Raw genomic sequence first — 15,688 nt, forward strand, 5'->3', positions numbered from 1 at the left:
AAGATTTCATCAAAAAAGGAAAAATCACATTGTTCAACCCATAGGTCTCCAATAAAAAAAGATCTCATGAACTAAGACCAAGATCACCAGGGCCAGTAGTAGATTTCTTTAGAGGGGAAGCTTCTGGAGAAAAACCTAGCAAGACTTCTGCTAAAGAAAAAAAAATTAAAGAAGGATCGCCAACTCCTGGTAGGACCATAGGTATGCTAAGTGCACACGCAGCAATGGATGATACATTCACTGAGGATACATCTGATACATTCGATTTATCAAATTCTTTTGATGATTCAACTAAGGAGGATCATATGGCAGATCTATCTGCTATTGCAATGGTCAACTCTGTCCTTGAAGAACAAGACAGAGAAGAGGTCTCAAAGGTAGAAGAAGAAGAAGAAATAATTCACCGCCACAACCTCAACAATCAGACCCAATCCAGATAAAAGCAGGTAATCACTATTTTACTTTTGACAATCTTCCTCCACTCAAATATAGATAAAGGTTAAATGATTTTGGTGCATTGATTGATACTAGAATGGCAGCTCCAAACACAAGTATCCAACAAGTTCTCTCTGAATTCGTCATCAAAATGACAGGCAATCTTAGAGAATGGATCAACACCTTTAGTGAGTATGAACGCATGCAACTCATTAATGGAAGTGCTGCCCAGTTCTTGGGAACATTATACAAAGAATTTCTAAGAGATATTACTATCATCCAAAAAAAAATTTCTCAAGAATACTTTGAGATGAGATGTTGCTCTCTCAACAGAAAGGATCTGGAAGCTCACTACAAAAAGATGGCAGGTAAGTATTATCCTCTTGGAGGACAGAGTAATCCACTTCTTAAACAAGTATTTATTGCCTCGCTTCCAGAAGAACTCCAACCGGAGATTTAGAGAATGATGGTTACCCTCCGAAAGAAAATTCCTACAACAACTCTCGAAAAAATTTACCAGCTGACTTTAGCAGCTCTTGACAAGCTTTGTGAACAACAACAGACGATCAAGCGACTGACAAAAAATTCTCAAAAGCTGAAAGGAAGTAAGGAACCTGTAACAAATTCTATTTGAAGATCAAGTGCAAGGATGCTGATTCTTGTGACTGCCAAACAAAAAGAAGACACCACTTCAGGAGGACTCAACGACCAACTTCTGGCAAAAATCACTTTGGAAGTAGGAGAAACTTTGGAAGGAAAAAATGTTATTTCAGAAGAAAGAACTTTAAAGATAAAAAAATTCAACAAATGTTTCCTTTGCGGCCAGATTGGGCATTTTGCTAAAACTTGTCCAAAAAAAAAAAACAAAAGAGAAATAAAAATGCTTCAATCTCTACACGATGCTGTCTCTTTACAAGATGATGAAGATCTTGAATCTATTCTTGAAGAACAATCAAAAAAGGATGAAGACACTCAATATGTCTTACATATCTCTGACTCTGAAAGAGAATGGACTGAAGAAGATGATGATACCTACAGGCCAATCCAAAGCATAACAGCTTTGAAGCCTCAACAATGGATAACAGATGAGAAAGAGTTGGGATATCTAGGAAGCCTAGGATTCGGGCAAATTGATGGTACTCCTCGACCTCGATTCAATCTTAAAATGAAGGCATCAAAATATGATGTGCCCATAAAGACTATTACTTTATTAGACACAGGATCCTGCGCTACGGTTGTTAGACCTGACTTGCTTCCTCCAGAAGCATGGATCCCCTTCAACAAAAAATTCATTGCGTCAAACAAAGAGATCTTCACAATTGATCTCATTTCTAAAGAAAATGTTGGATTTCAGATATTCTCAGGAGCGACAACATGGCTAAGAGTTTTAGGAAGCTATCTTCCTGAACAAGATATACTTTTTGGGTTCGATGCTTATTACCGGATCAGATCGGATATCGGATATATCCGTAAAACACAAAAAATATTTTTAAAAGCTTATTTTTATTAAAAAAATATCAATAAAATTTATTTTTTCTATTCTTTTAAATAAGTTTACTCTTGAAATAATATTAAACATACATTTCTTAAATAATAAATTAAAAATAATACAACATATATGATAATTATTGGTTGAAATAAAATATAAAAAGAATATTTATTTATTTATTTCTTTATTTTTGCGGATACGCGGATATGCGGATCGGATATGCGAATATCTACACAAAATTCACAATCCGATCCGATTAGTGTGCGGATCTGATCCGATCCGATAGCCTTGCGGATCGGATTCGGATAAATACCATGGATATGCAGATCGGATCCGATCCATGAACACCCCTAGTGGGAGTGACGGTGAAGGGTTTGGGTGAAAGGGTTAGGATTAGGGTTTTAAATTTGGGAATTAAGATTTGTTTTTGGGAAAATATAAAAATTAGGGATTTTTGGGTAAATTGAAATTTGGTCATTTTAGTTAAATTAGGCTATAAAGTATTAATTAAAAATCTAATTTAATCTATTAAACTTACTTTGAAAATGTTATTTGATTATCAATTTGTTAATTAACTTTTAATCAAATATTTTAATTTAAAATTAAAAATAATATAATTAATTTTCTTTGCTTATAAAAATTAAAGCATTAAATTCTAAAATCTCGATTGTTTAAGCTAAGTCATATAAAATTTCTATTCTTTTATATTTACTAAGCTTAATAGTTTAAATATAGAAAATTATTCAATAATTATGAGATTAAGTAAAATTTTTAATTTAATTTTCAAAACTTATTTTAATTATTTTTAATAAAATAATTTCTAAAAGTAAAGTCTTTAATAAACAAATAAATTGAAATTAATAATAATAATATTTTTCGAAAATTTTGGGTCTTACACTTTTTCTGTGGAAGAATAAAGAATTTTATATCCGACTACCTTTTAAGAAGAATGAAGATATCAATCCCACAAAGACAACTCATTTAAGAATGAATCCTGAAGATTTAAAATTAGCCAAAGAAGAATGTGTTGCGTTGCTGAACTAAAGATTGATTGAACCCTCAACATCCAATTAGGCATACCAAGCCTTCTATGCTAAGAAAAGATCAGAACAAGTCCGAGGCAAAAAGAGATTACTCATTGATTATAAACCCTTAAACACGTTCTTACAAGATGACAAATTTTCACTACCTAGAATTAATGCTATCATCTATCGCCTTAGTGATGCCAAGGTCTTTAGCAAGTTTGATCTTAAAGCTGAATTTTGGCAGTTTGGTAATTCATCCTAAAGATAGATATAAAACAGGTTTTTGTATACTTGATGCACAATACCAATGGACTGTCATGCTATTTGGATTGAAGGTAGCTCCATCATTGTTCTAAAAAATCATGATCAAAATTATTGAGTCCATTCTCCATTCAGTCCTAATCTATATAGATGACGTTCTCTTGTTCTCAAAAGATGGTCCAACTCATCAAACTCTCTTGGCCCAATTTGCTACCATTATTGAAAAAAATTACATTGGACAAAACCAAATTCAATTTTTGGAAATAACCTTTTGAGATAGATTTTTTTAACCAGGAGATCACATTTCAAAAGAACTGTTAAATTTTTCTGATCACCACTTGTCAACAAAACAAGTCCAACAGTTCTTGGGCATTGTGAACTATATCTGTGACTTTATTCTAGATGTGACTAGGCACACAAGTTAACTAAAAAAGCAACCCCACCTTGGGGTCCTGAACAAACAGAAGCTGTCAAGTACTTAAAATAGGTAGCTCAAAACCCCCCTCCAATTAAAATCCCTAACAAAGGACAACGCATTCTACAAACTAATGCTAGCGGTAATTATTAGGGAGCTGTTCTACTTGAAGAGATCAATGGAACAAGATACTACTGTGCACATGCTAGTGGACAATTCAAAGAATCAGAAAAGCATTACCATGCCACATACAAAAAGATTCTTGCAGTAAAAAGAAGATAGAGAAATTCCGTTTTCATCTGAGTCTTTACCACTTTATCGTGGAAATGGACAATACATCATTTCTATCATGTTGGATGCCAAAGAAAAGACACTTTCAAATTCACAACTCTTGAGATGGAAAGATTAATTTTTTCGCTATAAATTCACAGCTAAGCATATCAAGGAAAACCACAATATAATACCTGATTATCTCTCTCGTCCTAATAAATAACCTCCACAAAAAATTCTCCACCTTTTAACAATAAACACCATCAATACACTAATATTTTCTCATCTAAACTATCCTCAAGACCATCATTTTTATAAGAGACCAGAAGATCCCTTTTCTTTCTTAGCCAAGCCAACAAATCTCACTGAAGTGAAAATTCTGGCTCGAAAATGTCTGTTTTACTGGTTACACAGACTCCTCCTTGTTACACAGATAACATCCAACCCTCGATATTTTGATGTCGATTTTTCCTACTGCATCATCCCCATCATCAAGGGACCAATTCCAAAAGAAATGTTATAATTCATATGGGCACTCTCTGCTCAATATGACTGTGCCATAGTTGTTCTCACTTTTTCCATGTATCACCTGCTTTGTGATAGACAATTATCATTGTCACTCCTTGAATAACTTCTGACCATGTTTGCCCCTATTTCAACATGACGAGGAAAACTTTACAATACACTAGAGACTCATGGAATATGGAATGTCCCTCATAAAAAGAAACAGAAATTCTATTACTTGTCTTAAGGAGACAGTTCCATTACAAGCAAAAAATTCTCTATACAAGATGCAACAGCAACATAGTAGGGTACTCAAAGATGTGGTCCACAGATGAAAAAGTTGTCCCAATAATCTTGCTAAACATCTTGCTTTTTGTAATAACCCTGATATATATACGTTCTCAGGAATTATTGAAGGACTTTCTTTTTACCAAGAAGAAGATGGTTCTAGTTCCTCGATAACAACCAGAACAATACAAGTAGAGTTAAGGCAATTCTAGATTGATTTTCTTATTAGATCCATCTCTTTTCCAATCCAATCACTCACTCAAGACTCAAACCCATGGGATAATCCACCACTTTCTCAGATTGCTTACAATTATGAGGAAGAAGCAGATGCAAGAGTTTATCCACTTTTATCTAACCCAATACACGTGGATGTAGGAATTGATGATGACACTGAAGAACCAATTGAAGAGCCGTTAACTGCTTATGAATGACTTGGTGATTACTATTTTCATCAAGAATATGTGATCATATTTACTCCACATATAGAACACATAGATGATATTTCGGAGCATGAGCCTGTCACTAAGTTTGGAGCATAAGTCCATTACTAAAGTTCTGGCCCGTAGTCAACAAATAATTATGAGTGTCTAAATAATGGAATTGTTATCCTTATCCTCCACGTGTCTAGATCCTAGTAGTTTGTTTAAAGTTGTTTGTCCTTATGTAATGATGTGGCAGAAGTTAAGATTCCTTCTTATCTACCACATGTTCTATTTTTGTAGATTGTGCAGATTTTCGACTTATCTGTAAGCTTTTATATATAGAGGCCTCCAATCTTGTAAGAACTCAGAGTTTCAAAATAAAAACTATTGTGAGATATTCAGCATGAATACTTGTTAAATTTCTCTCCCTCTCTGAAAACTTGATTCTTTAATATGCTTATCTTTGTGTTTTAGTTTTACGTATGCTCTAGGCTTGCTTCTTTTTTTTTTTTGGTTAAGTGGATTGGACAACCCCCAATTCTAAGTATCACAACACACTCACCCACACAATATGTAAGGGTTCATCGGATCCAATCTAAAAAATACACAAATACGATATCAAATTTGTATTGGATCAAATTTTTGGACATATCTGATCCGATCCTTATACAGCACTATCAAGTTTGGTTATCAAGTTGGGCTTTGCATGTCAGAGTGACACCCTTCCCAGTTCCCAGCACGGCTAGTAGGCCCAAAATATAATAGGCCTAAAACTGGCCTTCAACTTCATTAGTGCTCTTTCCTGAATACAAGGAACGGTGAGAACTAAGACAATTGTGCTTGGTGCATTGTAGCTTTTGCAGTGAACCCAACAAACGAGATCCACTTGCGCTTATAGCCTAATAGCATCACTTGCCATATCTCCAAGCAACCTCCCATTCTTAGCTAATACTAATACTAATTACTAGTAATAATAAATTAATAATAAGTGGCAGCTAAGAAGGGGACATAATTAGTGAAAACTAGTACTAAAGCAAAAAACAAGAATGATTATGCTTGGTAGTGACGGAGCAAGGTGATTCAATTATGGTTACAAAATAGTGAAAATACCAATATGGTTTAGTACTTCATTATTACTGCCTTGCGCAATTACGTTACTCTACTAACTTGGGACTCATTATTAGTAAGAATAAGAATTTGCCCAGTGGCCGTTACATCATTTGTTTAATCAAAGTGATGATGTGGTTCATGCATTTAGCTGGCATGTTTGTTTGAAAAAATTTAAAAGTAATTTTTTTAAATTTTTTATTTATAAAAAATAGTAGTATTAATGTTTAGTGCAATTTTTAAAATTAAATTGTAATTTTTTAAGAAGCTATTTAGGAATTTATAGAAAAATTAAAAAAAATAACTTCTCTTATAATACTATTACTTTTTATCATATTTTTATAAAATAAATATTTTTAAAACTAAAAATTTAAATATAAAATAATTTATTTATAAATTATTTTTAATATAATTATTTATTATTTAAACTATTTTTTAAAAATAACTTAATTAAATTGTTTACCCAAACTAACCTCATGACGGTAACACCTCTAAAGGCATCAATCATGTGTAGATCAAAGCTGAAAAGGACTACTAAATAGTATTTATAAAATAATAAAATATAGAATGTCAACAGCTGCTCCTCAGCTGCTCCTCCCGAATTTTAATTTGGCTTCACTTGATCAATCCATGCAAATTCACCTTCTTTGAACAACTTTGGTATTATAAAGTACGATATAATTTGTTAAAATTCGAGTAGTCTTTTGAAAGAAAGCACAAGATTGGATTGGATATTTATTCTTAACTTTTTTTTCTTATTTACTATTGGTTTTTTTATTATCTAATTTCTATGAGATATGAATATTTTATTGAGTTGTCGTGTCTATATCGAACACATTTTAAATATTACGCTCATCTAACACTTACCTAATTTATATTAGGGGTGGCAAAGCGGGCCGGCCGCCCCAACCCGCCCCGCCAACTAAAATAGGTTCAAAATGCTAGCCCGCCCTGCTTTATGGCGGATTGGCGGGCTAACCCGCTTCTTTTTTTTTTTGAAAAATAAAATTTATTAAAATTAACCAAAAAATAATAATTAAAAAATTAAATACAAATAAAAAATAGTCAAATTATAATATAATTTTTTTTTAATTTTAATAAAATTGTTCAAAATAATATTTGTCAATAAAATCATCTTTATTTTAAAAAATAAGTCACATAATTTGAGCATATATACGAAATTATAAAATAAAATAAATAAAGTTAATAACTAAAAGAAGAATAAAAAAAATGAAAAAAAAGTGTTTAAAAATTTTATAATTATTAATTTTATAATAGTAATCCCTCTTTTATTTAATAAAAAAAAAAGAAAAATAAAAATTTTCGGCCCGGCGGACCGGCCCGCCCCGCCCCGCCAAAACCCGCCAATTTGGCGGTGCGAGTTTGACAGATTTTTTTAATTTGGCGGGCTCCAAATCCTAGTCCGACCCGCCTTTTTTAGCGGGTTTAGCGGATCGGCCTGACGGGCTTGACCTGTTTTGCCATCCCTAATTTATATCTAATCTGTATGACTTTTATTTATATAATATTTAATAAACAAATAAGATAAGTTTTTATATTTTATTCATTTGATTTTAATATATTATAATTTTATTTTGTCAAAATTTATCAAATCAAATCAATCAATTTAAACCAGAAAACCTCCTACCCCACGCAACATCACACAATGCTTACCAACTACAACTGAATAAAGTTTAATCATCTAATAAAAGGAAAAATATATTTCTAACCAAGCTATACAGTTGATTTCTGTTTTTATTTTTTTCCTCAATTGAAAGTAAGGAAGCACCGAAGCATAAGCAAAAAATACGTAAATTCTAAGCTAAAACACACTAATAAATCATTTCAACATCAAAATTACGCTAATGTCCTATTTTGATTTTCATTACAAACATATCCTCTTGAATGATTCTAGATGACCAATATTTCTCCTTACTAATCAACAACTCATTTTTCTCCCATTTTTTTCGGCTAAAAATACCATCACCTAACATTCCCCCTAAAGGCATATGCGTCAATAGTTCATAACGGAAACCACAAGCATGAATGATGTTTGAAAATTATCGAAACAAACAATTCTCAAAACCCAAAAAATGGTTTCAATTGCAAAACAATCTAGTAAAACGGGAAAAAAGTAATGGCGAAATCTTGCCACCAATTGTGGATGTAAGATTCATGTAAGTTGTGAACAATGAACTCCCAAAATTTGCAGGGCACCTAGTTGCATGCATGCATTATAAGGGTAGGTATCAGCTCCTCCAAAATTATAAGACAAAATGAATTGATTTCCGCCGTCATTGCTACCCAAGAATCAATTTCATATACAATTAGGAAAAACTAAACCAATAGGCAGAGAAACAATCCTCTGCGGTAGATTTTTTTTTATTCGCTGCAATTTTGATCAGCACGGAACCAAGGAAACAAAATATTGAAACAAAGATTCTTTAGGGCAGAGTAGCTCTAAGTTCTTTCCTATCAGCACCATATGCCTGCAGTTCAGAATATTGCCAACCATAAGATTTGAGTCAAGCACACCATGTACCAAGTAACATTGGTGGTGAGTATTAATTGCATGAATATAACAGGATCTGAATCTCTTTTTCATGTATTTTAAATTTTTAATAACTAGAACAAGGAGTCAGGACTAGATGAAATCGTCATTACCTCAACACCAAAACCTTTAACGTACACATTAGTAAATAGTTCAGATGGATCTGGCATCTCACTCTCCTGGAAATCATAAATGAACACAAGAAATTCTAAGATTTTAAACCATATTACAGACAGCCGCAACAGGAGATGCAATACATGCGATACCAAAAATATTATGAGAAGAATCAATAATTAAGCTATGATTTTAACCTTTGCTTTTGAAATGGCGTTGTCAACTTCTTTTCTGACCTCCTTCTCGATGTCCTGAAAGAAGAAAACATATAATATCGTCATCAATAAATTCTGATGTTTCAACAAAATAATATATATCTAAACAATAGAGGAATAAGCAAGATTGATAGAATCCATGGACAGAAAAAGTGTGGAACTTATATATATACAGTACAAAGTCTTTGCCATAGTCAAAATAGGTGACTTTCATGCAATGCATTGAAAAAAATAATGATTGGTAGTCTTTTCAGTCGAACGATAACTACATAATAGAATTCCAGTAATGCACATAGTAACTTATGAGGTCAGAAGTCAAAGACGACGACACTAAATAAGTATTATAAGCAAGACAAAATAGATAACTCACGAGAAGGACAACCCGAGTCATATAAACTAAGACATTGAGTTTTTCATATCTAGATGCGCATAATATCCATTCAGAACTTGAGAGTATTTTAACTATTAAAGAAGAGACGAAATGAAACACCAAGAAAAAATTGGTCCCAGACAAACTTAAATCTAAATTTCACAATTATATGATCAACCATGAAGGCATGAATCAAATGTTCATTCACTCACCTTTAGCTCTGTCTCAGTAGAAATCTCATGAGACAGCAACAACTTTCTTATTCTCTCAATTGGATCACGCTCCTGTAATCAAATTAGCAAGGAAAAAAAATTAACAAACTCGTCAATATTAATTATTTTGTTTAGGATACACTGTATTGATGAGATTTGTTAGGATATTTGACGCTAGTGACTGGCATACCTGTCTAACACCACTAATCTCATCACGTGTACGGTATGTGCTACCAGGGTCAGACATGGAGTGACCATGATACCTGTATGTGTCCATTTCAAGAATCTGGATAGAATAACCAAATAGAGAAATCAACCAAAATCTTATGGAGAATAAACTTTGACAAGTCTAGCCAAACTAAATATAGTCCAGTCAGTTTTAAGATTTATCTATTTAGATAAAATAAATAAATCCTTTCTTAGGCAACCAATGTAACTGTGCGATAGGTTAGAGAAAAAACAAAAGTCATGCTATCGGACTCGGACAGCCTTTATCTAGTAGGCAATTTCCTTCACAAAGTACATTTTAAAAAATAGACAAAGATCGAAGTCACTCAGCAAAAGATATGCTCAGTTTATGGTTAAGTCAGATACTAGACAATAGCAAATCATGATCTCTTTCCAGTTGCCCATAGATATAAAGGATGTTATAATATCTACATAATTCTAAGGGCCTAATCTAGTTTGATGAGTAATCAAGTTTTGTTGGCTGATTCCACGGTCCCATCAGCTCTGACATTCTCTATCAAGTATTTGCACATGAATGAATATCTAGAGAACATTCTTGTGGCCGTGAACTAATCTGACGATAACTGGATTATCACAGTTGATCCATCCTATTCCTAACATGACCTAGAAACTTATATATAAATATAGCATCAATTGTTAAATACTAAATGGCGCATAAATAATAGCATGTAAATTACTCACAATTGGTCCATTCTTTAAAGCATGCTCCTTTGCGAATTTGCATGCTTGTTTCACAGCAAAAGCATCCATGCCATCTACCTGTATAAAGTTTATTTCAGAAACACTGTAAAGGAAAACAACAATGTATATGTCCAGCCAAAAAGGAGCATCATACATAGCAACCATTGTTCTACATACTTAGACATCAAGGCAAAAGCATACTCCAAAGACACGCATCCACACAAGAATAACAAAATCTTCTAGTATACCATGTTAGTGTCGGTCCCTCACAATCTCGTTCAAGATTCTTATTTTGAAATGAAATTCAATAAAAGCAGCAGTGGACCATAAAAGAGTATCACTGATTTATAAAACTTAATCTTTCTGCCTATACGATCAAAGACTGTAACTTACACATCCATGGCAAACTCAATTAAGCGAAAAGCATACAAGCAAAACCTACGACGTAGTACATCATTAGGGTTTCGGAAACACTTTGCCTGAATAGGCTAAATCCTTTCAGAGCAGATAACACAAGAAGGGGGGAAAACCTTCTGTAAACTTTCTGACTGTGTTCATCCAACCACAAGTTACACAAAGGTACTAGTACGTAAAGCATTTATCTAACTTTCCTTCCTTCGTAATCAAAACAGGATCTGGTTCCACAACAATCCTTTCCAAGTATGCTAATGTTGCATACATCATCACAATGAAAGAGCTTGTCTGTTTTACCTTTGGAGAGATGACGAAAATACTTCTAGTAGAAATAACAACATACACGATTATCTTTTCATGGTGAACAAAATGTAAACCACACATTACACAGGCACATAGCAATAATTTCAAATGCATAATAAGTAACAAAATTCTAAGATAGACAACACTGCAGTAACATTAATCAGGAGTTCTTAATCTCACCTTCAATCCGGGAACATAATCCCCACGCTTGTAATAAGCAGGACTCTTTGCAGCTCTCCACTCAGCAGTTCCCATTCCATCTGTCACATCACGCAGGAAACAAAAACAGAAACCAAGTCCTAATTATATTCTTGATATTCTAATTTTCGAAACGTAACGGCATAAGCAATACAAAACTCACAATGATTATTCTCGCAGACCAAAATTGCAGGCAAATCCCAAAGCGCAGCAATGTTAAGAGCCTCAAACAACTGTCCCTGATTAGCAGCACCATCACCATACATAGCAAAAGTCACATTCTCATCCTTCGAGTACTTCTGTGCGAACGCCAATCCGCAACCGAGCGGAACCTGAGCTCCGACGATGCCGTGGCCGCCGTAGAATCCGCCTTCCTTGCGGTAAAAGTGCATGGATCCGCCCTTGCCGTTGGACATTCCGGCGCGGCGTCCCATGAGCTCGGCGAAAACCTCGACTAGGTTTCCACCGCGGCTGAGGAAGGTGCAGTGGTCGCGGTACGCGGTGATGATGCAATCCTTCCTGGTGATGGCGGCCTCCATTCCGACGGCGACAGCCTCCTGACCGTCGTAAAGGTGGCAGAAGCCGCGGATGAGCTTAGCCTTGTAGAGGCTGTCGGCGGCGATCTCCATTCGGCGCATGAGGGCCATGTCGCGGAAGAAAGAGCGGAGCTCGGCGGCGGAGGTGGTGACGGAGCGCGACGGAGGTTCGCAGTTGTGAGCGGTGAAGGGGATTGAGGTCTCCACGGTGATGGAATCATTGGAGGAAGAGATCGAACGGCTGAGAATCGATGGGGCGCAGGAGAAGAAAGGTGAGATCGGTTTCAGGAGATTGGATCCGGAACGCGAGAGAGCCATTTGGATCTGTTAAGAAAATGAATAATATTCAAGATTATAAAAATAAAAGAAATATAATATATATTTTTTTCGTTCTGTGTTGTTGATTCTGTTTGTGTTGGTGTTAGGAAGAATGAGAATGAAGGAAGAGAAGTGGTTGGTGCTGCAGCTGCGTGGTTTTGTTAATGTTAGGTGAAACCGTGAAAGAGTGGAGGGAGTGCAAGCTACACGAATGGAAGAGTGAATGTGGAATGTGGAATGGGCCAATGGTGTTTTAGCGAATTCTAATTTTTCCTTTTCTTTTTTTTTTTTACTTTGATATTGGTCGTAAAGAAGAATAATATATTTATTTTTTTTGACCAATTAAAGGGATCCCTTCTCTGTTCTCTCTCCTTTCTCCTTTCGCCGCCGCCTTTAAAGTTTAAACTTTAAACACATTCGCATTAGCGTACCTTTTTCACCGGTAAAATGGTAAGAGACTCGAAATCTCAACACATGACAAGTCTGTTCGAACTTCGAAGTTTGAATTTGTGTCCTCAGTTTTAGTTTTGGACTTTTGGGTTTAACTTGGAGTAAAGTTAGTATTTTTTTATAAATAATTTATGAAAGCTAGTTTTTAAAAGTATTTAGTTGTTTGATAAATTAAACTACAAATGATTTTTTATAAATACAAGTAAGAATAATCATATTCGATAATGGGCCTGCTACACGTACAAACTTACAAGTTTACAAGTTGGTCCAGCCCAAATACAACTCACGCGCATGAAGAGAGATTACATGGAGTGTTAACTTCACGCGCTCAACACTCAAACGGTTACGTATCCTACGAGTAATGGTAGACTCTTCCACTTCTTCCACTTCTTCCACTTCTCAAACCGATTCAAAAATAAGGCAACGCATCCATTTTCGAGCGAAAATCGAAGTTCAAAATATACAAGTCGTCGCTAACCTTCGAAACCTCCATCAAAACACCATCAAACTCTCCATCAAGAATCTGAAGAGAAAACAAAGCAACAATACTCAAGGTAAGTTCATTACGAACTAGGTTTTACTTTTCTTCTACGTCGTTGTTCTAGGGTTTACTGTTATTCTTGCTTCTTTGTTACACTGTTCTTCTACGTTGTTGTTCTAAGTTCTCCTGTTATTCTTGTTGTTCTAGATCTTCTGGTAACTGATTTTTGGGGGTATATTCCGTAGATTGGGGGGTGTATACTGCTTGACATTGTAATGTTGCTTGATATTGAAGCATGTTTGAGTGATATCTGACTGATATATATATATATAGATGTATCTGAATCATATCTATGGGTGTATCTCACTGTTATCAATGGGTGTATCTTACTGTTATTAATGGGTGTATCTTGCTGTTATTAATGGGTGTATCTGACTCATATATATGGGAGTATCTTACTGATATCTTTGGGTGTATTTTTCGTTTCAGAGAGAATGACAGCAAGAAACCAAACAAAAGACCTTAAGTGTGCCACACATCTCCTAAGTGATAAATTCAGAAACATGAGTGAGGAGAAGAAGGCGATTGTGAGGGATCTCGGATTCGGTGGGTTGATGCACATCCCACCACTAAGGGTGGATCACCAACTGTTAAGGGAGCTGGCATACAACTTCAAACTTGGGGAGAACAGACTGAAAACAGGATATGGTTCTTTCAAAATAACACCAAAAATAATAGGTGATGCGCTTGGCATCAATGCAACAGGTAACTAACTTAAAATTATAGGTGTATATTAAGTTGATGCTTGGGTGTATTTAAGTTGATGATTGGGTGTATTTGAACCGACTTGGATACTTTGTTGTTTTCCTTTTTGTAGGAGATCTATTTCCTGAGAAAGTTGAGTATAAGAAACTTTCTAATGATGACAAAATAATTTTTAGAAGATTCCAGGGTAAGACCCTCAAAAGTCTTACCGATGAGATGATGGAAATCGGCGTTGGCAACGAAGAGGAACGCTTGATGTTCAAGAGGATATTCATCCTCTATATACAGATGGCGTTCCTTTTGCCAACGACGATAAACAAAATATCGCCTGTGCACTTGGCTCCAATTTTTAAGATGGACGACATATCGGAGAGAAACTGGGGGGCATGTTTTGACCTTCATGGTCAAGGGCATCACAGACTACAAGGAGAAAAAGAAGGCAATTGATGGCTGCCTCTTCGCCCTGATGATAATTTACTTTCATCTTTCAAAAAACAAAGGCAAGAAGAGGGCTGAAAGACCACCAAAGTCCTGGATTGCCAACTGGACTAAGGAGCAGTTGGTGGAAAGAATGACTGCAGAAAGAGAGAAAATTTTGGTAAGTAAACATAATATGTTGGTTGTATTTTATTTACCTGAATGCTGCTAGCTAAAATATCTAATGTTTCAGGAGATTGTGAAGATGGCGGAGACAAGAGCAATAGAAAAAATGAAAAAAAAAAAAAGAAAAAAAAGAAAAAAAAAAACAAGAAATAAAAAAAACAAAAAAAAGGAAGGCGAGTTCAACCTCGTCTTCGGAGACAGAAACAACTACTGACAGTGACACTTCTACCTCTGAGTCTGAGACTCAAGAAGACTCAGAGGATTCAGGAAGAAAACACCGCAGCAAAAAGGAGAAAAAGTAAGTACCATACTTGGGTGTAATTTCTTTTTCGAGTTGGGTGTATTTTGTTGATCACGTTGGGTATATGTAGTTTACTAAGCTGGGTGTGTTTCGTTGGCTACGTTGGGTGTATATTGTATATTCAGTTGGGTGTATCTTGTGCATTCATTTGGGTGTATTTTTTAGTATGTTCTAAATAATGATTGTTTGCCTTCCAGAATGGACTCCAGAAAAAGAAAGAAGAGTCAAGAGGAGTCAGATTCTGATTCTGAATCTGAATCTGAATCAAGTGATGAGTAATGTCCTGAAATTATTACTCCTTTCTTTTGGCTTCATTATAAAGATTTCGTGTATTAACTGAAGTGTCTCTTATTAACTTATAGGAGCGAAGAATCATCACCGGTGGAGAAGGAAAAGAAAAAGAAAAAGACAAAAATATCACCAAAAAAGTAAGCACTTCTTTGGATAATATTCTGTGATAAAATTAATTTTTTATTTCTGATTGGTACTCTTTTTTTCCACCCAGAACACAACCAAAAAAGAAAAAAGTTGTTGCGGAGGATTCACCTCCTGAAGAAGATCAATACTTTGATGGGTACAGTACCTCGTAAGCTATATTACCGTCTATCATCGTAATTATTTTTGTTAACATCTTCTTTTATGAATGTAGTGAGAGATATGAAATATTAAGTGACGAACTAGAAGAATGGCTAAGGGAAAACGTTGATAAAT

General features: G+C 34.8%; 1 protein-coding gene across 1 annotated transcript; it reads right to left on the bottom strand.

Annotated features, from left to right (window-relative positions):
* Positions 1-8,292: 8,292 nt before the first annotated feature.
* LOC112733985 (pyruvate dehydrogenase E1 component subunit alpha, mitochondrial) lies at positions 8,293-12,796 on the bottom strand. The gene is made up of 8 exons (XM_025783139.3): positions 11,687-12,796; positions 11,506-11,585; positions 10,609-10,686; positions 9,869-9,964; positions 9,679-9,750; positions 9,079-9,132; positions 8,881-8,946; positions 8,293-8,705 (listed from the first exon to the last, which is right to left on the bottom strand). Exons 1-8 carry the CDS (start codon positions 12,375-12,377, stop codon positions 8,661-8,663), a joined length of 1,182 nt encoding a protein of 393 aa, XP_025638924.1. The 5' UTR covers positions 12,378-12,796; the 3' UTR covers positions 8,293-8,660.
* Between the last annotated feature and the right edge of the window lie 2,892 nt (positions 12,797-15,688).

The sequence above is a fragment of the Arachis hypogaea genome, chromosome 3 (assembly GCF_003086295.3).
Source record: "Arachis hypogaea cultivar Tifrunner chromosome 3, arahy.Tifrunner.gnm2.J5K5, whole genome shotgun sequence".
In the NCBI taxonomy this organism is placed as follows: domain Eukaryota; kingdom Viridiplantae; phylum Streptophyta; class Magnoliopsida; order Fabales; family Fabaceae; genus Arachis; species Arachis hypogaea.

What these genes read in the sequence shown, in the direction of transcription:
- LOC112733985 (XM_025783139.3), bottom strand. Translation starts at nt 12,377, where the DNA reads ATGGCTCTCTCGCGTTCCGGATCCAATCTCCTGAAACCGATCTCACCT. An exon ending in GGTCTGCGAGAATAATCATT is followed by an intron (nt 11,586 to 11,686) that starts GTGAGTTTTGTA and finishes GTGATGTGACAG; the next exon opens with ATGGAATGGGAACTGCTGAG. An exon ending in ACGCCATTTCAAAAGCAAAG is followed by an intron (nt 8,947 to 9,078) that starts GTTAAAATCATA and finishes TATGATTTCCAG; the next exon opens with GAGAGTGAGATGCCAGATCC.